The 24,212-nt window shown below is 37.0% G+C and overlaps 1 protein-coding gene across 1 annotated transcript in view; it reads left to right on the top strand.

Annotated features, from left to right (window-relative positions):
• Nucleotides 1–24,212, top strand: part of MANBA (mannosidase beta) — a 136,938-nt gene that overhangs the window by 85,736 nt on the left and 26,990 nt on the right. Inside the window, exons 12-13 of the mRNA XM_081252712.1 lie at nt 11,250–11,468; nt 17,798–17,962. Coding sequence (XP_081108838.1) covers nt 11,250–11,468; nt 17,798–17,962 — 384 coding nt within the window. The remainder of the gene's footprint in view (nt 1–11,249; nt 11,469–17,797; nt 17,963–24,212) is intronic.

Below are 24,212 nucleotides of genomic sequence, written 5' to 3'. Positions count from 1 at the left end.
TTCTTCAGTGACCTCTTGATTATTTAGTAATGTATTGTTTAGCTTCCATGTGTTTGTGTGCTTTATGTTTTTTTCCCTGTAATTTATTTCTAACCTCCTAACATTGTGGTCAGAAAACATGCTTGATATGATTTCAATTTTCTTAAATTTACCGAGGATTGATTTGTGACCCAAGATGTGATCTATCCTGTAGAATGTTCCGTGTGCATTTGAGAAGAAAGTGTAATCTGCTGTTTTTGGATGGAATGTCCTATAAATATCAAATCTATCTGGTCTATAGTGTCATTTAAAATTTGTGTTTCCTTATTAATTTTCTGTCTTGATGATCTGTCCATTGGTATAAATGGGGTGTTAAAGTCCCCCACTATTATTGTGTTACTCTCGATTTCCTCTTTTATAACTGTTAGCATTTGCCTTATGTATTGAGGTGCTCCTATGTTGGGTGCATAGATATTTATAATTGTTATATCTTCTTCTTGGATTGATCCCTTGATCAATAGGTAGTGTCCTTCCTTGTCTCTTGTTACAGTCTTTATTTTAAAGTCTATTTCGTCTGATATGAGTATTGCTACTACAGCTTTCTTTTGATTTCCATTTGCATGGACTATCTTTTTCTGTTCCCCCACTTTCAGTCTGTTTGTGTCCCTAGGTCTAAAGTGGGTCTCTTGTAGATAGCATATATATAGGTCTTGTTTTTGTATCCATTCAGCAAGCACGTGTCTTTTGGTTGGAGCATTTAATCCATTCACATTTAAGGTAATTATCGATATGTATGTCCCTATTACCATTTTCTTAATTGTTTTGTGTTTGTTTTTGTAGGTCCTTTTCTTCTCTTGTGTTTCCCACTTAGTGAAGTTCCTTTAGCATTTGTTTTTGAACTGGTTTGGTGGTGCTGAATTCTCTTAGCTTTTGCTTGTCTGTAAAGGTTTTGATTTCTCCATCAAATCTGAATGAGATCCTTGCTGGGTAGAGTAATCTTGGTTGTAGGTTCTTCCCTTTCATCACTGTAAATATATGGTGCCACTCCCTTCTGGCTTGAAGAGTTTCTGCTGAGAAATCAGCTGTTAACCTTATGGGAGTTCCCTTGTACATTATTTGTCATTTTCCCCTTGTTGCTTTTAATAATTTTTCTTTGTCTTTAATTTTTGTCAGTTTGATTACTATGTGTCTCGGTGTGTTTCTCCTTGGGTTTATCCTGCTGGGACTCTCTGTGCTTCCTGGACTTGGGTGGCTATTTCCTTTCCTATGTTAGGGAAGTTTTCAACTATTATCTTTTCAAATATTTTCTCAGGTCCTTTCTCTCTCTCTTCTCCTTCTGGGAGCCCTATAATGTGAATGTTGGTGTATTAAATGTTTTCCCAGAGGTCTCTTAGGCTGTCTTCATTTCTTTTCATTCTTTTGTCTTTATTCTTTTCCAAAGCAGTGAATTCCACCATTCTGTCTTCCAGGTCACTTATCCATTCTTCTGCTTCAGTTATTCTGCTATAGATTCCTTCTAGTATATTTTTCATTTCAGTTATTGTATTGTTCATCTCTGTTTGTTTGTCCTTTAATTCTTCAAAGTCTTTGTGAAACATTTCTTGCATCTTCTCGATCTTTGCCTCCATTCTTTTTCCGAGGTCCTGGATCATCTTCACTATCATTATTCTGAATTCTTTTTCTGGAAGGTTGCCTATCTCCACTTCATTTAGTTGTTTTTCTGGGGCTTTATCTTGTTGCTTCATCTGGTACATAGCCCTCTGCCTTTTCATCTTGTCTATCTTTCTGTGAATGTGGTTTATGTTCCACAGGCTGCAGGACTGTAGTTCTTCTTGCTTCTGCTGTCTGCCCTCTGGTGGATGAGGCTATCTAAGAGGCTTGTGCAAGCTTCCTGATGGGAGGGGCTGGTGGTGGATAGAGTTGGGTGTTGCCCTGGTTGGCAGAGCTCAGTAAAACTTTAATCCGCTTGTCTGCTGATGGGTGGGACTGGTTCCCTATCTGTTGGTTGGTTGACCTGAGGCGACCTAGCACTGGAGACTACAGTCTGTCTCTCTCTTTTTTTTTTTTGTGGTACGCGGGCCTCTCACTGTTGTGGCCTCTCCCGTTGCGGAGCACAGGCTCTGGACGCGCAGGCTCAGCGGCCTTGGCTCATGGGCCTAGCCGCTCCGCGGCATGTGGGATCTTCCCAGACCGGGGCATGAACCTGTGTCCCCTGCATCGACAGGTGGACTCTCAACCACTGCGCCACCAGGGAAGCCCCCTACCGTCTCTTTAGTGGCGTAATGGTGGACTCCGGGAGGGCTCACGCCAAGGAGTACTTCCTAGAACTTCTGCTGCCAGTGTCCTTGTCCCCGTAGTGAGCCACAGCCACCCTCCGCCTCTGCAGGTGACCCTCCAACACTAGCAGGTAGGTCTGGTTCAGTCTCCTATGGAGTCAGTCCTCCTTCCCCCTGGGTCCCGATGCGCACACTACTTTGTGTGTGCCCTCCAAGAGTGGAGTCTCTGTTTCCCCCCGTCCTGTTGAAGTCCTGCAATCAAATCCTGCTAGCCTTCAACGTCTGATTATCTGGGAATTCCTCCTCCCGTTTTCGGGCCCCCAGGTTGGGAAGCCTGACATGTGGCTCAGAACCTTCAATCCAGTGGGTGGACTTCTGTGGTATAATTGTTCTCCAGTTTGTGAGTCACCCACCCAGCATTTATAGGATTTAATTTTATTGTGATAGCACCTCTCCTACCATCTCATTGCAGCTTCTCCTTTGTCTTTGGATTTGGGGTATCTTTTTTGGTGAGTTCCAGTGTCTTCCTGTGGATGATTGTTCAGCAGTTAGTTGTGACTCTGTTGCTCTTGCAAGAGAGAGCAAGCACACATCCTTCTACTCTGCCATCTTGAACCAATCTCCATACAAATTTTTGGATTGATTTTTCTACTTCTGTGAAAAATGCCATTGGAATTTTGAATTGGATTTCATTGAATCTTTTTAGATTGCTTTTAGTAGTATGGACACTTTAACAATATTATTATTTTTTCAATCCATGAACATGGAATATCTTTCAATTTATTTGTGTGTTCTTAAATGTCTTTCATTAGTGTCTTACAGTTTTCAGTGTATAGGTCTTTTACCTCATTAGTTAAATTTATGCCTAAATGTTTTATTCTTTTTTATATAATTGGAAATGGGATTGTTTAATTTCTTTTTTTTGCTGGGTCATTGTTAATGTATGGAAACAACAGATTTTTGTATATTGGTTTTGTGTGCCACACCTTTACTGAATTTGTATGTTATTTCCAACAGTTTTTTGGTGGAATCTTTAGGATTTTCTCTGTATATTGTGTCATCTGCAGATAGTGACGGTTTTACTTCTTCTTTTCCCATTTGGATTTCTTTCATTTCTTTTTCTTGCTTAATTGCCCTAGCTAGGACTTCCAATACTTGTTGAATAAAAGTGGCAACCTTGTCTTGTTCCTGATCTTAGAGGAAAAGCTTTGAGCTTTTGAGTATGATGTTGGCTATGGCTTGTCATATATGGCCTTTATTATGTTGAGGTATGTTCTCTCTGTACCCACCCTGTTGAGAGTTGTTATCGTAAATGGATGTTGTATTTTGTCATGTGTATTTTCTGCATCTTTTGAAATGACCATATAACTTTTATTCTTCATTTTTTTAATGTGGTGTATCATGTTGATTGATTTGTGGATATTGAACCATTCTTGTATCCCTGGAATAAAACCCACTTGATCATGGTGTATGATCCTTTTAAAGTATTGTTGAATTTGGTTTGCAGATATTTTATGGAGGATTTTTGCATCTATGTTCATCAGGGATATTGGCCTGTAATTTTCTTCTCTTGCGGTATCCTTGTCTGGTTTTGGTATCAGGGTAATGTTGGCCTCATATAATTAGTTTGGAAGTGTTCCCACCTCTTCTATTTTCTGGAAGAGTTTGAGAAAGATTGGTATTAATTTTTCTTTGAATGTTTGGTAGAATTCACCAGTGAAGCTGGCTGGTCCTGGACTTTTTTTTTGTTGGGAGGTTTTTGATTACTGATTCAATCTCCTTAGTAGTAATTGGTCTGTTTAGATTTTCTATTCCTCCATGATTGAGTCTGGGAAGGTTGTATGTTTCCAGGAATTTATCTATTTCTTCTGGTTTGTCCAATTTGTTGGTGTATAGTTGTACATGGTAGTCTCTTTTGATCTTTGTGTTTCTTTGGTATCAGTTGCAACATCTCCTCTTTCATTTCTGATTTTATTTACTTGAGTCTGCTGTCTTTTTCGTGGTGAGTCTAGCTAAAAGTTTGTCAATTTTATTTATCTTTTTAAAAAAATTTTATTTATTTTTGGCTGCGTTGGGTCTTTGTTGCTGTGCGCAGGCCCTCTCCAGTTGCGGCAAGCAGGGACCACTTCTCGTCGCGGTGTGCAGGCTTCTCACTGCTGTGGCTTCTCTTGTTGCAGAGCATGGGCTCCAGGCCCGTGGGCCTCAGCAGTTGCAGCACACTGGCTCAGTAGTTGCGGCACATGGGCTCTAGGGCGTGTGGCTTCAGTAGTTGTGACTTGTGGCCTCTAGTGCGCAGGCTCAGTAGTTGTGGCTCATAGGCCCAGTTCCTTTGTGGCATGTGGGATCCTCCCAGACCAGGGATCGAACCCATGTCCCCTGCATTGGCAGGCAGATTCTTAACTGCTGTGCCACCAGGTAAGTCCTTGTTTATCTTTTCAAAGAACCGGCTCTTAATTTCATTGATATTTTCTATTGTCTTTTTACGCTATTTCATTTATTTGTACTCTGATCTGTTATTTCTTTCCTTCTACTAACTTTGGGCCTCATTTGTTCTTCTTTTTCTAGTTTTTGAGGTGTATAGTTAGGTTATTTATTTGAGATTTTTTTTGTTTCTTGATGTAGGCATTTATTGCTATGCACTTCCCTCTTAGAACTGCTTATCCTGCATCCCACAAGTTTTAGTATGCTGTGTTTCCATTTTCATTTGTCTCAAGGTATTTTTTGATTTATCTTTTGCTTTCTTCATTGACCCATTTGTTGTTTAGTAGCAGATGGTTTAATAATCCACATATTTGTGAATTTTTCACTTTATTTCTGTGATTTTTAGTTTCGTTCCACTGTGGTTGGAAAAGATGCTTGATATGATTTCAGTTTTCTTAAATTTACTGAATCTCGTTTTGTGGCCTATCATATGCTCTAGCCTTGAGAATGTTCCATGTGCACTTGAGAAGAATGTGTATTCTGTTGCTTTTGTATGGAATGTTCCATATATATCTGTTAAGTCTATTTGATCTAATGTGTTATTTAAGGCCAGTGTTTCCTTACTGATTTTCTGTCTGGATGATCTATCCACTGATGTAAGTGAGGTATTAAAATCCCCTACTATTTTTGTATCGCTGTCTATTTCTCTCTTTAGGTCTGTTAATATTTGCTTTATGTATTTAGGTGTTCTTATGTTGGGTGCATCAATATTTACAAATGTTGTATCCTCTTGTTGAATTGACCCCTTTATTGTTAGGGACTCCTTTTTTTAAATCTCTTATTACAGTCTTCATTTTAAAGTCTATTTGTCTGATATAAGTATAGCTACACCAGCTTTCTTTGGGGTTCCAGTTGCATGGAATATCCTTTTCCATTCCTTCAATTTTAGTCTGAGTGATATACTACTTCTAAAATTCTATAATTGTACATGCTAAAGTAAAATTTGATATATATCATATATGAATATCTTGGCATGTGATATAGAGGTAAAGGGATAGGAAAAAGCTTGTTGCCAACTTCACCTTAGAGCCCTTCCTTTATGGTGGTTCTCTTTCCACCACTATCTGTTTAATAGGCATATTATACTTGTATTTACTACATGAATACATACTCTTTTAATATAAACTGGATTTCTTTTGCAGGAGGAGGAAGCATCATGTTTGTTTTTGTGGTAATGGCTTCAAAAGATCTGACTTTTTAAAAACTTTAATGTTTAACATGTGATTTAATCATCTAATTATCTTTACAATTTTGTATCTGTAATTAGATGTTTTAAATATTTGAAGTATATCCTTGAAGCAATTTGAAGAGAGATATTTTAAAAAGAATGGTATGTGATTTTGGCACTTATATGTGCCAGATAATGGCATTATTCCATTTATGTGAGGAAACTTCAGTGAGAATTTATGAAAAACATAGTTTCAAATTTTTTGCTTATCTGTTATGCTAAGTCATGTGTCATGAAGAATTTTTCTATTCATAAAATGTGATGGTATAAGCTTTAATTAATATTTACAGAACACTTATAATCTGGTTACTCACCATGTTGGTATTATGTTTTTCATATCTGATGGATTTAGGAACTGGATTTTATTTTATTTATTTTATTTTTTTTTAATGAAAAATTGGGTGCTGTCTCAATTATCCTTTATTTGTAGTTTACCTTGAATTACTCTGGTAACCTATTGAGGTTTTTTTTTTTTTTTCCCTCCAATTCACGCTGTCTCGGCGCACGTACGTGTCACCGGCTCTTTTTTTTTTTTTTTTTTTAATTTATGGCTGTGTTGGGTCTTCGCTTCTGTGCGAGGGCTTTCTCTAGTTGTGGCAAGTAGGGGCTGCTCCTCATCGCGGTGCGCGGGCCTCTCACTATCGCAGCCTCTCTTGTTGCGGGGCACAGGCTCCAGACGCGCAGGCTCAGTAATTGTGGCTCACGGGGCCAGCTGCTCCGTGGCATGTGGGATCTTCCCAGACCAGCGCTCAAACCCGTGGGTCCTGCATTGGCAGGAGGAGTCTCAACCACTGCACCACCAGGGAAGCCCCGGAACTGGATTTTAATATCTGAGGATTTTTGTTTCATAGCTTAGTGGTTAAGAGCTCATGACTCCAAATCCTGGCTGGGCCACTTACTCTCTATATAATCTTGGACAAATTACTTAACCTCCATTTCGCCAAGGGTTAACAACTCTTAAGAGATGTTATTTGGATTAAGTGAGATAAAGGATGAAGGTGCATTACACAGACTCTGGCACATAGTGGAGTTTTACTTAATGATAATCATCATTATCATCCTTGTTGGTTTTACTCAACAAGATAGGTCTTCAGATACTTTCAAACTTTAATCTCTAATTTTAACACTACATTTTTGAACTAATAAAAATTAGTTTCTGTATATCACTTCTTATCCATCTTTGAAATGGAAATGTGATGCCTTTCTTATAAGGGATCTATGTTTTTTATTTTTTTAATTTTAATTAATTAATTTATTTAACTATCTTTTTTGTGTGTGAAGATAGTTATGTTGCCATCTTGAACAAGGACAACTGCTTTATTTATTTATTTTGCTGCATCACGCAGTTTGCAGGATCTTAGTTCCCCAACGAAGGATCAAACCAGGACCCACAGCAGTGAAAGCACTGGGTCTTAACCACTGGACTGCCAGGGAATTTCCCAAGGGAATCTGTGTTTTTTAAAATGATTTTGTGAGCAGTAATTGATGTTTGCCAGTTTTTTTCAAGATGGACAGGATTAAGCGCTATATAATCATTATTGTTGTTATTTATATCAAAGCATAAGGCATTTAAGGAAAAGGACCATAAATTGATCTATCCACACACTAAATGAAATGATCAGTTTTCTTTTGCACTTCATGCTTTTTAAAAATAGTCAGTCTCTTGGTTTATCTTACATATCTCTTTGTCCAAATAAGCATTTAAGGTTATGATCTAGGAAGAAATCATCTGTGAGATTTGAGACTAAAAATCAAGCCTCAAGTGGAAATGATACAAAAATGGAAAGGAATCATAGTGCATCATCATGGGTGGACGTTTTTAGGCAGAGACTCATTAGTAATTTTACTGACTGGCTCAACTTACTAAATTATTCAAGAATCTGGAATAATGGAGGGAAACCAATCAAGCTTGATTGATTAAGGCCAGTTGATCAGCCTTCTCCAATTCTACTTCAAAGCCATTATAATAGAATATTGTTTAAAATTTGATTACCCATAATCTTACCATGCTTTCCAATATTTTAAAATTCAACCAAAATTTGTTGAGTATTACTAGGAGCAAAGCCTCATTCCCGATGCTCTGGGGAAACTGTTATCCTCACGGAGCTTATAGTCTGCTCTCAGGAGGTAACGAGGAAAGAAATACCAGCTCTACAGGGCAGAGTGAAAGAAGTGCTATGAAAAATGTAGTTCCAAAGTGTTGGCAACTATGTGGAAGAGCCATTCATTTTAACTGGAAGGATCTGGGAAGGCTTTTAATTAAAAGGTGACATTCAAATCAAGCCTTAAAGGCAGAATAGAATTTGAGGCAAAAGATTGTTCTGTAGGTATTTTAGGCCATGAAAACAATGTCAGTAAAGGTGAAAAGAGGTGAAAGCAAGTATATATATAGGAAGCAGCAAGCAGTGCCCAGTGCCTGAAGCAAGGGACTCATGGATTGGTGTGGAGAGTCAAAGACAGAAAAGGCAGTTTGGAAACAAATCTTAAAAGGACTTTGAATCATGTTATGGAGTTGGGTTTCATTCAGTAGACAATCGGAAGCTAGTGAACATTTTGGTGGAGGGGAGAAATTTTATCTGACCCATGCTCTTGCTGGTATTATTACTTGCAAAGAATTAGGGAGGTGAGAGATTCTAGGCAAGGAAAACAGATATAATAACCAAAAATTCCAAGTTATTGGGAATATTATATGCTAGGCATTGATAGACTAATTATTGTATTAACTAATATGATTATTATAATATACTAACATATTAATGATATAGGTGCTTTGTAGGATTTACTTAATTTTTACAAGCACCCTGGCATGTGAGAAATATCTTTATTTTAGAGATGAAGACGTGGGAGGGTTAGAAAGATTAATTGCTCAAGGTCATATAGGTCATAGGTAGTGGGGCTTGAAATGAGGTGATGGAAAAAAATTTGATTCAGAGCAACTGAGTGTGGGAGGTGAGAGAGACAGAGGGAGAAATTGAAGATGATTCCTACTTGGGTACCTTTAATGAAGGTACGAAGCATAGTCAAATTAGTTTGGGATAAGTAAATAAGGAATTCTGCTTTGAAAGATTGGATTTGAGATGTGGGCAGGAGAAGCCAGGTAGAAATGTGGAGCTGGTTATTGGAAATAGAAATGTGAAGGTGAAGCAGTTTGGGAGTAATCAGAACATTGGTGAGAGGGACAGACTTGGGAGAAGGTATAGAACAGGAGGGGCTGGAGAGAGTGACGTCCATCTAAGAACGGAGACGGGAGCTGGAGAAGGAATTATCAGAAAGGTTTGGAGAAACCGGAATGTGAAAGAGTAGGGAACAAGCAGTGAGGGATGGGGAGAACTTCAGAAATTGTGGGTGGTAAACAGGTCATTTATTGCTCACTAGAGAGGGAAGAGTGTGGGGATTCTTGCTTTATTTGGGAAGTAGAAGTCCATGGGTAGTTTATGAAAAACCAAAACCAAAAACAATTTTAGTGGAGTGGAATGATCAGGAATTGAGTGTCAGGGGCTGAGGAAGGAATGGGTGGTAAAGAAATCTGATGGGCTACAAGGGATCGAGGGACTTTTTAAAAATTAGGATGCGGGGAGCCCTTAAGCTAAGGGAAAAGGACAGTGGAGAGATTTCTAAAAGAGTGGAGGCTAATTTATTGGCTTTAATTCCAAAATGAAATCAAAGGTTGACCAGAGGACAGACAGAGACTCTGGCGAAGGAAAAGAATAAGGTTTTTTTCCCCCTGTGACAGAAAAGGAATGAGAAGAGAAAAAAATGGGTGGTTATACCAAGAAAAAGTGAGACCTAATGGAGAAGAGCTGAGAAAATTATTTTCTGAAAATCTATTTCTCAGAGAGGCCTTATTGGCCTTCTACATGTTTTGTATTTCCAAGGAGCCCTGTACTTATCCTTTAAAACATTCATCACACTTACAATTACTTGCTCAGCATCTGGTTCCACCACTAGATTTCAGTCTGCTCTTTTAAGAGGTCAGTCGGCATGTCTGTCTTGTTCCCTGCTGAACCTCCAGTGTATAGAAGAAACTGTATGCCTGGTGCATAGTAAATGCTCAAAAGAGATTTGATGCGTTAATACTGGATGATGCCATAGATTCTGTCTCTCTCTCTCTCAGCAGTGCTGAAAAACCTGACCCACCATAAACACTTGACAGATACTTGCTAAATGAATGATTCTTCTCACTGAAATAGGAAGTAAGTTCATTAATTGAGATAATAATAATTAAAACATTTTGAGTTCTCCCTGTGTGCTAGACACTAGATTAAGTAATTATATATTGGCTACTGTAACAAAGAAACCACAGAGTTTCAGTGGTTTACATAATAAAAGTTTCTTTCTTACTCAGTAACACTATACAATGGCTGCTCCTGATGGGCAGGCAGCTCTCCTCCTTTTAGAGACCCAGGCTCCTTCCATCTTCCAGCCCCACCACCTCTTAGGCCTTTGCGTGCAAACTGGGGAAGAGGGTGAGAATGTGGCTGCACAGAGATGCAAATAGTTAGCAAGCCACTTTCTAGGGACAGAAATGGAAACATGAATTTTGATGGACACTTAGCCATCTCTTCCACACATTTTTTTTTTAACCATTTACAATAGCCCAATGAAGGAAGTACCATTATTATCTCCATTTTACAGATAAGACTACTGAGGCTTAGACCTGTCCCCAAACAATAAGGTTCTAATTTGAGATTCAAACTCATGTTCCTCTGACTCAATAGCCCATTCTAAACCATTAGACCTTTGTTTCTCAGGTGGAAGTGATTTTGTTCCCAAGGTACAAGGGGACATTTGGCAATGTCTGTAGACATTTTTTCGTGGGTGGCATGGGAGGTGGGTAGGTATTACTGCCATCTAGTAGGTGGAAGCCAGGTATGCTGCTCAATATCTTAGAATGTATAGGACCTCCCCCACTCCCAGCATACACACAAAACCAAAAGTTATCAGGCCCCAAATGTCACTAGTGCCAAGGTTGAGAAATTCAGCACCAGACTGTATACTACCCATGATGGTAGAAGGTCAAGTATAGGTAAGACATGATTGAAAAACATTAGGAACAGCTGCTGTGAGGAATAAGCTACAGTTCATTAGGAAAGGATATGAAGGATTGGCAAAGAGCAGACAGGTGCTGGTGGTTGTCAAATGCAGAAGAAGGTAAGTGGCTCTGTTATTTTTCTATCAGCTACTTGGCATTTCTGGGACTTGATAGTACTTTTAAAGAAGTTAAGTGATCTGTACTGTACTGGGTGGGAAGATTATCTTTTAAACCATTTTATTTCTGAACTCAGGGAGACCAGACTCGTCCTTTTATCACATCCAGTCCTACAAATGGGGCTAAATCCACTGCAGAAGGCTGGCTCTCTGAAAACCCATATGACCCGAATTATGGTGACGTACATTTTTATGACTATGTTGGTGATTGCTGGAATTGGAAAATTTTCCCCAAAGCTCGATTTGTATCTGAATATGGACATCAGTCCTGGCCTTCCTTCAGTACGTTAGAAAAGGTAAGCCATCTTTGATTTCCCAGCGATTCAGAATGGTAGGCCATGGGTGTATGCCACTTCCTTAACAGTGGTTCAGAAAGTCAAATGAAATCTACCTCTTATTTAAATGGAATTGTAGGAAGAAGATAATAGAAAAGAACTTTTTATCCTTAACCTTTGGGGTACTAAAACTCTTGTAGTCTTCATTCTGGGGATTATAACTTTTCTATATTGCTTTTAATTATGTTCCTTCAAGAGTATTCAAAAATTAAATGGAAGCCAGTGATTACTGAAGGCTGAGTTGTTATCACATGTGAAAATTACTCTCACTTACTACTTTCTATGTGTCCTGCAGCTGTTTTATTACTTACAGATATTCAGAACTGGATAGTTTGCTACAATAAGAGAAATGAATGTGATAAATAAACCTTTGTCGGATGTTATCATGTCATATCATTCCTTTTATTTTCTCCCCTCTTCTTCCTCCTCCTCTTCCATTTTCTTCATGTTGGTGTGTTTGATTTTCAGTATGGCACTTCACCTTCTCTATTCCTAAAGATTCCGTTTTGTAGATGGATTCTGTTTCAGACTTGTGTTCTTTTTTTTAACAGCTTTATTGAGACATAACTCACTGGCCATACAATGTACTCATTTAATGTGTACAGTTTAATGGTTTTCACAGAGCTGTGCAGCCATCACCATGATCTAATTTTAGAATATTTACATCACCTAAAGAAACTCTGTACCCTCTGTATTAGGAGTCACTCCTCGCTCTCTCTGTCCCTCCCATCCCAGATCTAGGCACCACTAATCTGCTCTGTGTGTCTGTATTTTTGCCTGTTCTGTACCTTTCTTATAATTGGGATCATAACATATGTGATCTTTTGAGACTGGCTTCTTTCACCCAGCATAAAGTTCTCAAAGGTCATCCATGTTGTATCATGAATTAGTATGTCTTTCTTTTATATTGCTGAATAATATTCCATTGAATGGATAAAGCACATTTTGTTTATGTGTTCTTCAGTTAATATACATTTGTGTTATTCCCCATTTTTGGCTATTATGAATAATGCTGCTGTTAACATTTGTGTACATGTTTTTGTGTGAACATATGTTTTCCATTCTATTAAGTATATACCTAGGAGTGGAATTGCTGGGTTGTATGGTGACTCTATGTTTAATATTCCAAGGAATTGCCAAACTGTTTTCCATAGTGGCTGCACCATTTTACATTCCCACCAGCAATGCACGAGGGTTTCAATTTCTCCACATCCTTGTCAACACTTGTTATTCCCCATTTTTGTTTTTTTTTTACATTTCCCTGGAAATTTACATTTACAGGAAATTTGTATTTATTTGATGGCCTATCATGTTGAACATCTTTTTATGTGCTTGTTGGCTCTTTATATATCTTCCTTGGAGAAATATCTGGAGAAATAAAAAGTAGGCAAAAATCCTTTGCCTACTTTTTAATTGGATTGTCTTTTTATTATTGGGTTGTAAGAGTTTATTGTAAGAGCTTACAAAAAACATACCATCTATATGTCCATGATATAGATGGTAATTTTTTAATAGCTATATGATTTGCAAACATTTTCTCCCTATTAGTGTGTTGTCTTTTTACTTACTCGATAGTGTCATTTAAAGCACAAAATTTTCTTTCTTTATTTATTTAAAAATATTTATTTATTTATTTATCTGGTTGCAGCGGGTCTTAGTTGCGGCATGTGGGCTCCTTAGTTGAGGCAGGCAGACTCCTTAGTGTGGCACGTGGGCTCCTTATTTGTGGCATGGAAACTCTTAGTTGCGGCATGCATGTGGGATCTAGTTGCCTGACCAGGGAATCAAACCTGGGCCCCCTGCATTGCGAGCATGGAGTCTTAACTGCTGTGCCACCAGGGAAGTCCCCAAAGCACAAAATTTAAAATTTTGAAGTTCTGCTTATCAATCTCCTCTTTCATTGCTTGTACTTTGGTGTTGTATCTAAGAAGGCATTGCCTAACTTAAGATCACAAAAGTTTACTCCTGTGCTGTCTTTTAGTTTTAGCTCTCACGTGGTCTATTTTGAGTTAATTATTTTGTATGATGTGAGGTAGATGTCCAGTTTTGGACAACCAATTGTCCCAACACCGTTTTTGAAAACATTATTCTTTCCCTAATTGAATTCTCTTGACCCTTTTGTCAAAAATCAATTGGCCATAAATGTTAATGTTTATTTCTGGATTCTCAATTCTGTTCCATTGTGTATGTCTATTTTATACTAGTATCCACTGTCATCATTATTATACTGTTGTAGTAAGTTTTGAAAGCTGGAAGTGTCAGTTCTCCAACCTTGTTCTTCTTTTCAAGATTGTTTTGACTGTTTTGGGTGCCTTGCATTTCCATATGAATTTTAGGATCACCTTGTTAGGTTCTGTAAAAAAGTCAGCTGGGATTTTGATGGGGATTGTGTTGAATCTGTAGATCAGTTTGCAAAGAATTGCCATCTTAACAATATTAAGTCTTCTGATTCATGAACATGTGATGTCATCTTTAATTTCTTTCAGTACTATTTTGTAGTTTTCAGTGTATAAGTCATGTACTTCTTTGCTTAAATTTATTCCTAAGTATTTTTTGGTGCTATTGTAAATGGAATTATTTTCTTAATTTTATTTTCAGATTGTTTATTGCTAGTGTCTAAATATACAATTGATTTTTGTATATTGAACTTATATTCTGCAACCTTGTAGAACTCATTTATTAGCTCTAATGGTTTTTTGTTTTTTGGGGTATGTGTGTGTGAATTCTTTATGTATAAGAGCATGTCATCTGCAGATAGAGGTAACTTTACTTTTTCCTTTCCAATCTAGTTGCCTTTTGTTTACTTTTCTTGCCTAATTGCCCTGGTTAGAACCTCCAGTACAGTATAGAAGTGGTGAGAACAGATAACCTTTCTCACTCCTTTTCTCAGGGAGATTCCTTTTTTTAGGGAAAAAGCCTTTTTATCATTTAGTATGATATTAACTGTAGGATTTTCATAGATGCCCTTTTATTCCTAGTTTGTTGCCTGCTGGTATCATAAAAGGGTGTTAGATTTGTCAAATGCTTTTTCTTCATCTACTGAAATAATCATGTAGTTTTCCCCCTTCTGCATTACTTGTGTGAAGTAACCACAAAAAATGTTTTAAGAGAATTTAAAAATCTTCCTCAATCTCACCACCTGAACACAACTATACTTCTACATTGAAGTTATATTGTATTTTTAACTTTAATAAATAATGCCATAACCTTAGTTCTACCCCTTGTTTTATTATTACTCCCATATTGTGGGCCCAATCTTTTGGGAACACTGTTGTTTCAAAGTGAAAGAAGATGCAGTTCAGTATCCTGACTCAGGTAGGAACAAGTGCTGAGAATGGAAAAGAAGGAATGAAAGAAGCAAAGATATTTACTGAGCAGATATTCTGTACCAGGTACGTCATTTAACAATAATCCAGCCCTGAGGCCCAGAGGGAAATCAAGGCACTGTGTAGTGAGAGTTCAGTCAATGTCCCTAGATTGTAAGTAACATATCTGTATTCAGGCTTATTGTCTGACTCCAGAATTGATCTGTTTTCTTTTCACTACATTTCAGGAAGATGAGTGTTAGGAATTGCTAAACCTTTTAAAAAAATCTATAAGCATTTCTATTCACCTCTCGAAAATAATGGAATTCCCATGTTTTTGTGAAATGCCTGATGACATTCAAAGATACTAAACACTATATTTTAAAATAGGGAAAGATAAGTCCTGTTTATTATGAACCCTTGATTTGATTGTTGCCTCTTTTCGAACTACATTGCTTAGTGAGAATTTGAGTAGGTGTTGGGAAAAGAAAACCATTATGTAAAATCTTCATTCTAATTTAGAGCTTTTTTTTTTCATGCATTCAACAAATATATTAAAATGTCTTTCTCTGGTTGGGGTACATTACTTATTCGCAAAATAATCATATTTTCAACAGGTGATCATCAATATAGAGCAATAGAAAGACTGGGTTTTGGAATGAACAGATCAGGATTTGAATACTAGAACTTCCACACACTAGCTATACTGCCTTGAAAAGATTATTCATTCTTTTTGAATTTCAGTGTTCTCATCTGTAAATTGGGGTTAATAGTAGTAGATACTTCAAGGAGTGTTTGTGTACGTGTGTGCACATGCAGGTATGCATGTGTGCATGTGATGGTGTGTAAACATTAAGTTAATTAATACGTTGAAACATTTAGCACAGTTCTTGACACATAGTGATGAGCCCATAAAATGTAAGCTATTGTTACTATTAATATAGGCAATGCTAGTTCTATGGTTTATACGAAGCTAGACTGCACTAATTAGCTTTGGATCTTGGGCAACTTACTTAACCTTTCTGTGCCTGGTTTTCTCATCTGTAAAATAGGGTGATAATAGTACCCACTCATGGGGTTGTTATGATGATTAAATGAGTTAATATTCTTAAAGCAATTAGAGCCTTATCTGACACTTTCTAATTCCTTCTGGTAACATTGTTATAGCTGAAATTTACAAGAATTTCAAACCATAGCTATCAGAAGGTAGAAAGCTTCCCACATAACAGATCAGGTTTTTTTTTTTTTTTTTTTTTTTTTTTTTTTTTTTTTTTTTTTTTTTTTTTTTGCTGTATGCGGGCCTCTCACTGTTGTGGCCTCTCCCGTTGCGGAGCACAGGCTCCGGACGCGCAGGCCCAACGGCCATGGCTCACGGGCCCAGCCGCTCCGCGGCATGTGGGATCTTCCCAGACCGGGGCACGAACCCGCGTCCCCTGCATCGGCAGGCGGACTCTCAACCACTGCGCCACCAGGGAAGCCCACAGATCAGGTTTATGGTTATGGGATACATTGAAACTATTAGCAGCCAGAGGGCTGAGGGGCCAGGAGATGTGTTTCAGATTTTGAAAAGGAAGAAGCATAGAAAGAAGGGAAGACTATTGGTAAAGGTTTGCGCATCTCAAATGTGTACAAGATGACTGTAAATACTATACCTCTGTTTCAAATAAATAATAGAAGTAATTGGTTCTCTAAACTGTCTGGTGGTAACATTTTCAAAAAATAAATATGATTTGGAAAAACTACCACATTAAATATGGCTAATGTATGTTGCTTATATTTTGGTATAAATGAATTCCTAAAGAATAACTTTTTCCTTTTAAGGTGATTGGTCTGTGTATTGCATGATTACTGAGAATTCTAAGTCATATTTTATGAACAGGGATTACTAAGCTTTCTAATTTTCAGGGTTTTTTGAGGGTGGAGTGGAATATGTTTTTTCAAAGTCTCTGTGTAACTTGGCTTAAAACTCTGATATTTTCCGATGTAGACAGCAATTGTCTTATATCTTTGTCAAATGCTAACAGTTCATTAAATCATAGGGCCTAGAAGCCAGAATTATTGCTTTTTTTTTTTTTCTCCTGTAGAAGGGACACTACTAACCTAACCTGTGTGGTATTTGTTTTTATTTATTTATTTATTTTTATTTTTGTTTTTTGTTTTTATTTTTTACTTGACCTGATGATAGCTTCTCAAAGGAAAATAAAGATTCTGTTAGTTAAAAAAAAAGATTTATTATTAGGGGAAAGAAATATCTTGTTTGGTTTGTATCTTCAACTATATCAAAATTAAACGTGTATATATCAAATATATTTAGTAATCACTGAGAAGCAAATGAGCAAGTGCTAAGCATTTACCATTTTACTAGTGATATTTTATTACTGTTAAAGAATTGACAGTTTTAAAAGAATGTTGATTTCAGTTCATTATTCAGTTTTGACAGTTTATTTAATTCGATAAAATGACCTTTTAAAATGCACATAACAAATATTTAAAAAAACAAGAAAAACGTTTTTTTTTTTTTTTTTTTTTTTTTTTTTTTTTTTTTTTTGCTGTACGCGGGCCTCTCACTGCTGTGGCCTCTCCCGTTGCGGAGCACAGACTCCGGACACACAGGCTCCGCGGCCATGGCTCGCGGGCCCAGCCGCTCCGTGGCATGTGGGATCTTCCGGGATAGGGGCACGAACCCGTGTCCCCTGCATCGGCAGGCGGACTCTCAACCACTGCGCCACCAGGGAAGCCCAAGAAAAACGTTTTGATGAGACAAGACTTTTGATGGCAATACCAAAATGTAACTTTCTAGGTTTGAATAAGGCTAGTCTTTCACTAATAACACGTATGATGGCAAAAACATGTGTGAAGTTAGAGTCACAACAAATCTTGAGCTCTTTTCCAGTGTGTAGTACTTTTCAAGTTTGTCAGGGGTATGGAGAAAAGTAGTTTCACTCCTAACTTCCCAATTTGAACCTCTTATTCTTTACTTGAAAGGTTTCATCTAAAGAGGACTGGTCTTACGAAAGCAAATTTGCACATCATAGACAACATTTCACAGATGGAAACTATAAAATGCTTCACCAGGCTGAGCTTCACTTCAAACTCCCCCAAAGTGCAGATCAATTACGCAAGTTCAAAGACACTATTTATCTTACTCAGGTAAGCCATTTTTATTCTGGGTTTCAACAGCTACCTGCAGTTAGCACAAAGAGATCCTGTAGATTTTATAAGCCTTTTGTGGTGAAAAATATTCAGGTTTTCATTTTGCTGATTAAAGAAAATGATCTGCGTCAAAATGGGTATTTGATGACATGTAGGACTTGAAATAGTTAATTTTTGGCATTTGTCTCTCTTACAAGAACAGCTCACAAAGTGCTACAACAAATTGTGCATTAAAATCTTCCCTAGCTCAAGATTACTATCAAGGTTCAGTAATTAAGTCAGTAGCATTTGCCAAGGAAAAAATGGGACAATGGAACACAATAGAGTCCAGAAACAGACTCATGTATGATATAATCACCTGATTTATGGTCACAATGCTACTGCAATCCTGTGGGAAAAGATAGTCTTATCAATAAACAGTACTGTATCAAGTGGATATCTTTATGGGAAATAAATGAACTGTGACTCCATATACAAAAATTAATTTGATTAGTGATCAAACACTCAATTGGGAAAGGTAGTACAATAAAGTTTCTAGGAGAAAACATAGGAGAATAGCTTCATGACCTTGGCATACACAAACGATTTCTTAAACAGAACATAAAAAATACAGACTATGAAAGAAAATAATGATAAATTGGACTTCATTAAAATTATGGACTTTTGTATATCAAAGGCACCATTAAGAGAGAGAAAATGCAAGCCACAGATTGGGGAACAATATTTGTAGTACATATGTCTGACAAAAGATTTGTGTTTAGAATAAAGAACTTCTATAAAGCAATAAGAAAAAAGACAGACAACCTGTTAAAAAATGGACAAAAACCTTGAACAGGCACTTCATCAGAGAAGATAACCAGATGGTCAGGAAGTATATGCAAATATGCTCAATTTCATTCTTAATCCAGGAAATGCAAATTAGAGCCATGCCAGGATACTCCTACACACTGTGTACACAATGTAATTTTAGCAGAATGGCTAAAATTAGAAAGATTGACAATACCAACTGTTGGTGAGGAGGTGGGACAGCTGGGACTTTTAGACATTGTTAGTAGGAGTGGAAATTTGTTTAAACAGTTTGGAAATCTTATGGCAGTATTTACCCAAGTTAAACATTTGCTTTCTTCATGAATCAGCATTTCTACTCTTAGCTAGGTACCCAAGAAAAAGGAGTGCATACATCTGCCAACAGACATCTAAAATAATGTTCATTGCAGCTTTACTCATAATAGCCCCAAACTGGAAACAACCTAAATGTTCTTTAACAGAAGAATTTACAAACAAATTGTGGAATATTTATACAATGGAATACTCCACAACAATAAAAAAGAATGAGCTACTGCTATCAGCTTCAACCTTGATGAATATTATAGACATTATGTTGAGCAAAAGAAACATTGTAGTTTCACTATAGACAAAATGAATCAAGATGATATAGAACAAGTTAATGGTAACCACTCTTGTGGAGGAAGATGGTGCATTATGATTAGGAAAGGGTACAAGGAAACTCTGGCCTGCTAAAAAAGTTTTGTATCTTGATCTGGGTACTAGTTACATGGGTGTATACATATGTTAAAATTCACTGAGTTGTACACTTAAGATCTGTTCATATTATATTGTGTACCTTACTAGATTATTTTTGAACAGCTCTACTGAGATATAATTGACATACCGTAAAATACCAAGAGATTGTTTTAAGTGTACAATCAAGTGATTTTTAGTATATTTATTGAGTCATGCGACCATCACCATAATACAACTTTCGAACATTTCTGACACTCCAAAAAGATCCCTCTTGCCCATTAAAAAAAAAAATTATTTATTTATTTATTTATTTATGTTTAAATTTTTGGCTGCATTGGGTCTTCGTTGCTGCGCATGGGCTTTCTCTAGTTGCGGCGAGTGGGGGTACTCTTCGTTGCAGTGCACAGCCTTCTCATTGTGGTGGCTTCTCTTGTTGCGTGCGGAGCATGGGCTCTAGGCAGATGGGCTTTATTAGTTGTGGCGCACAGGATCGGTAGTTGTGGTGCACAGGCTCAGTAGTTGTGGCACACGGCCTTAGTTGCTCTGCGGCATGTGGGATCTTCCTGGACCAGGGCTCAAGCCTGTGTCCCCTGCATTGGCAGGCGGATTCTTAACCACTGCGCCACCAGGGAAGTCCCCCCTCTTGCCCATTTGTAATCACTCTCCTTTCTCACTTTCAGTCCCAGGCAAACATTAATTTGCTTTCTGTTTCTATAGATTTTACTTGTCTCAACATTATAATATGTGATCTTTGGTATGTGGCTTCTTTCACCAAGCATGTTTTTGAAGTTCTTCCATGTTATAGCCATATATCTGCGCTTCATTTCTCTTTCTTGCTAAATAATATTCTGTTGTATGGATATATCATGTTTTACTTATCTATTCATCAGTTGATGGACATTTGGATTATTTCCAATTTTTGACTATTATGAATAACACTGCTATGAATATTTGCATATACATCTTTGTACCTATATTTTCATTCCTCTTGAGTAGAAATATATGAGTGAAATTGCTGAGCTATATGATAAATTTATGTTTAACTTTTAAAGAAAATATTGACCTGAATTTTGGATAATATTTTTATCTTAATGTTTACAATTTATATTTTTTTTCAGACATGACCAATTTATTGAGAAAACTCAAATTTCAGTTTGGCGAAGTATAACCAGGGGCAGAGTTTGGGATAATCATTTCATTGGCGGCAACTACATTTTCTAGAGCTAATTGGCCATAGGGTAGTATCTGAAGGAAAGAAAACAAAACTTTAAAAAATAATTTAAATTATTGGGTGGGTGATAAACATACATATTTGCAGAGGAAACCAAACAAACAACCAGCTTACACAACTGAGGCATGAGAAATGCTGTTGCTAGTAGAAACCCTTTATTCCATTTAGTTTGACAGACATTAAACACCTGATTTGTTCCAGACAGTGGGCTAGCTGCCAGGGTTGAGGTGGAAGCACAAAAATCACCAAGACATCATCCCTGTCCTTAAGAAGTTTACAACAGCACATGGAAAAATGAGGGCTACTGGTGAAGTGCCAAAAAACTGCTCAAGGAACCTGGAGGGAGGAGAGTTTACCTTTACTTCTCAGTAGAGGTTGAGGTTGGGACCCTCTTAAATTAGGTGGTGTGGGTGAGGCAGGGAATCGCATGCCGCCCAGTAAAGAAAACTCTGGTGTCTAAGCATGTCTTGGCAACAGGAAATGGTCTAGTTCCTCCACAGCCTTCAGTGTGTGAGAGGGGAAGGGATATTCAAAGGTATTTAGTTTTATTTGAATCCCTCTCATCATTAGAACACTATAAGAGATTGACAAGGAAGTGAAAAATGATTAAAAGAAAACACACATCCAAGTTGGAAGAGGCACAGACATAGACGGGAAATACCATTTCATAGTTTTAGTGTAAACTCAACTGCTTGTGTATATCCATTTAGTAGCTTAAGTAAAACCATCAAAAGGGGAAAAAAACTCCACTAGCAGCGCCATGGTTCATCATGGCAGAACGTGGTCTCTCCTGTTAGACTATAAAGCTAGCTTTGGCTACTGCCAATGGTGGATGTAAGGGCACAGTGGAAACTAAGTTCACTTTTAGTTTACAAACTAAAGTCTGTAAACATTTCCACCTTAGCTGAACATAGATGACAAAGAAGGCTTAGAAGAGAGAATTTGGGGAGAGAGATGAAGTCTTTGTAGGCTAACTGAACTAAAAATGACTTGGGATGCTGCATCTCCTATTTAAAAAATACAGGATGACAAAGTCTGAATAATAGTTTGCTATGTGTATAACGTACACCTCAAAAAAGAATTCTAACACAGCATACTACTAATCAAACATCAGTTTCTGCTTTTGCAGTTTACACAAATTGCCTGAATTTTAATACTTTAGGGAACCTTTACAAATGCAACATACAACAAGTTGTAATATTATGCATCACCCTTAACTTTGGAAAGTTTGGCTTATATTATTTTATCTCAAAGGAAAACTAATGTTTATAAATGTCATTTCCTATGGAATTAATTCATCACCCATTTTAAAAACTAAATTTTAGAAAAGAAGCTTCTCTGTAAGGTAAATTGGAATGCAAACACCTGCCAGGCTTTGATGAAATAAAAATAAACAACTTATATGACCAGCACCTCATAAAACCAAAATCTCCTTTTGAAGTACAAAGTTCAGTTCTTCTTGCCCTCTTAGTAAACACTAATCCGAACCCTCCCCGATCTAGGAACTGTTCTGGTTTGTTATGTCGTCACATACATACAGTATTTTTTAACATTAAGAAATTCTTGACATGATACCATAAATAAATAGGTGGTTTTTAAAACCAAAGTGACTCAGAGTACTAGAACAGATATAATAGCACACTAAAATGGTTTAAAAGTAAAATTCAAAAAAATCTATCATGGTCTTATTAATTCAAATTAAAAATCAAAGATGAAGTATCCTTTCAGACCTATATACATCAAGATGCCAGTTCTTATAAAAATGTACTTTAGTTGTAAATGCTAGATATGTAAAAATAAAACAAAAATTTTTAATTGATAAGGAAAACAGTAACTTTTGCCATTAAAATTTAAGTTCTTTTAATGTTTTTAATATTAGAGTTGGGGAAAATTCATTAAAGTTAAGTAAAATTAATATAAAATTATTTTTATATTTTTATTATATTTCATGAACCTGTGAATATACACACGTTAAGACTATTTGAGAACCACTGCTTATTTGTCTGATATTTTTGCTATACTTGTTTCAAGTTCTGAGAGAGAAAGTAAGAGCCTATTCCCAATCATATGATCTGCAGTAATGTATTAAACATCACATTTTAATTTTTGCCTCTTAGCATCTAAGAACGTACCAGTTTTTATACAAACTCACGCTCACTCTCATCAGTTTTCTCCTGTATGAAAACACAAAACCCTGGATGGAAGTTGAAACAGAAAACTGTCAGCCAAAAGATTCTTTTTTTGGAAGGTGATAAACTGATGAAGAGAATTTAAAATTTTCAACTATAATATTATCAATTCAGGAAGTTTTTCCTATGTAATATGTAATTTATAAACTTACCTCATAGAATACAAGTTTAAGGATTCTGCTGATATCTGTTCCTTTTAAAGTGTTGCAGTTCATCCTTATTAGTTTTTTGTAGCCAATATTCTATAAAAGTGTCTCCGTTTTGATATATGAAATAGGATGATCCTTATTTGCACACACGTGTGCATGTGTGAACCTTTTCAGCTGTTGTTTTCCATGCTGGCTTTCCTCCTCCCGGCTGTTCGTTTTATTACCGTTACTTTATTCTACTTCCCCAAACCGCATTCAAAGAACTAACAGAAATAATTGTTCTTTCTGAACTCATGAGCATCAGAGGTACACAGCCAGGAGCTGGTGTAGAAGTGGGATTATTTATTGGCGGTTTTTGTTGGTGATGGCTTTTGTCTGATCCTTTAAGCACAAGTGTCCTATCAGGCATTGGCTGGGAATTGGACTTGTCCTTGTTGGTTCTACCTTGGGACTTTTTGATATACTAGATGGGATCTGAGCTGAAAGAAATCGGAATTATGATTTTTTTGTTGTTGTTTGTTTTCAGTGTTGGACTTTCTTGACTGAGTACAGACAAGAAATGTTAGGGTAACAAGTTTTTTTCCCCTTACTATTTTGATATTAGAACAGTCATCTTTAACCTGTGTATAAGAAGTAAAACCTTTCTTTGGTCCATTTTCTCTGTTCCCACTCCCACCCCCTGATCTTGTTCTCATAATCTGTCATACTGTTCTGAAGAACTTGCCTGTGTGCCACTTTTTAAGACATTCTGTTAAGCAATTTATTTTGTGTGCAACTTTTAGAAAAATCTTGGCAGAGAATGCTGTGCAGTAAGTTTCTTTACATTTAGATCCTTCCCTAGCTTCTCTTTATCTTACAACCACAAAGGTATCCCTTAGGCTCTTACCTCTTTAATTCTTCTAATATTCGAAAATAATCTTGCCCCACCTTTCATTCTCCTACTTTAACCTGTTGTATTGTATTCCAAATAACCTACATACCTAGGCACACTCTCTTAAGCTGTGTCACAAAGACCTCGCTGCTTAGTTTGAGGACCGTCTACACTAACAAATCTGTTAGGTGACTTACTCGGCCACCGTAGCCTCTTGCCAGCGTCTTAGAGAGGAAGCTGGGCTATGGACAGTCTTTACTAACCCCTTAGCTTATAGCCCCCT

This window comes from Mesoplodon bidens (genome assembly GCF_964165515.1).
Source record: "Mesoplodon bidens genome assembly, chromosome: 1".
NCBI classification, from domain to species: Eukaryota; Metazoa; Chordata; class Mammalia; order Artiodactyla; family Ziphiidae; genus Mesoplodon; species Mesoplodon bidens.
Note: the sequence above shows the minus strand (reverse complement) of the source record. Positions and strands in the feature narration are given on the sequence as shown.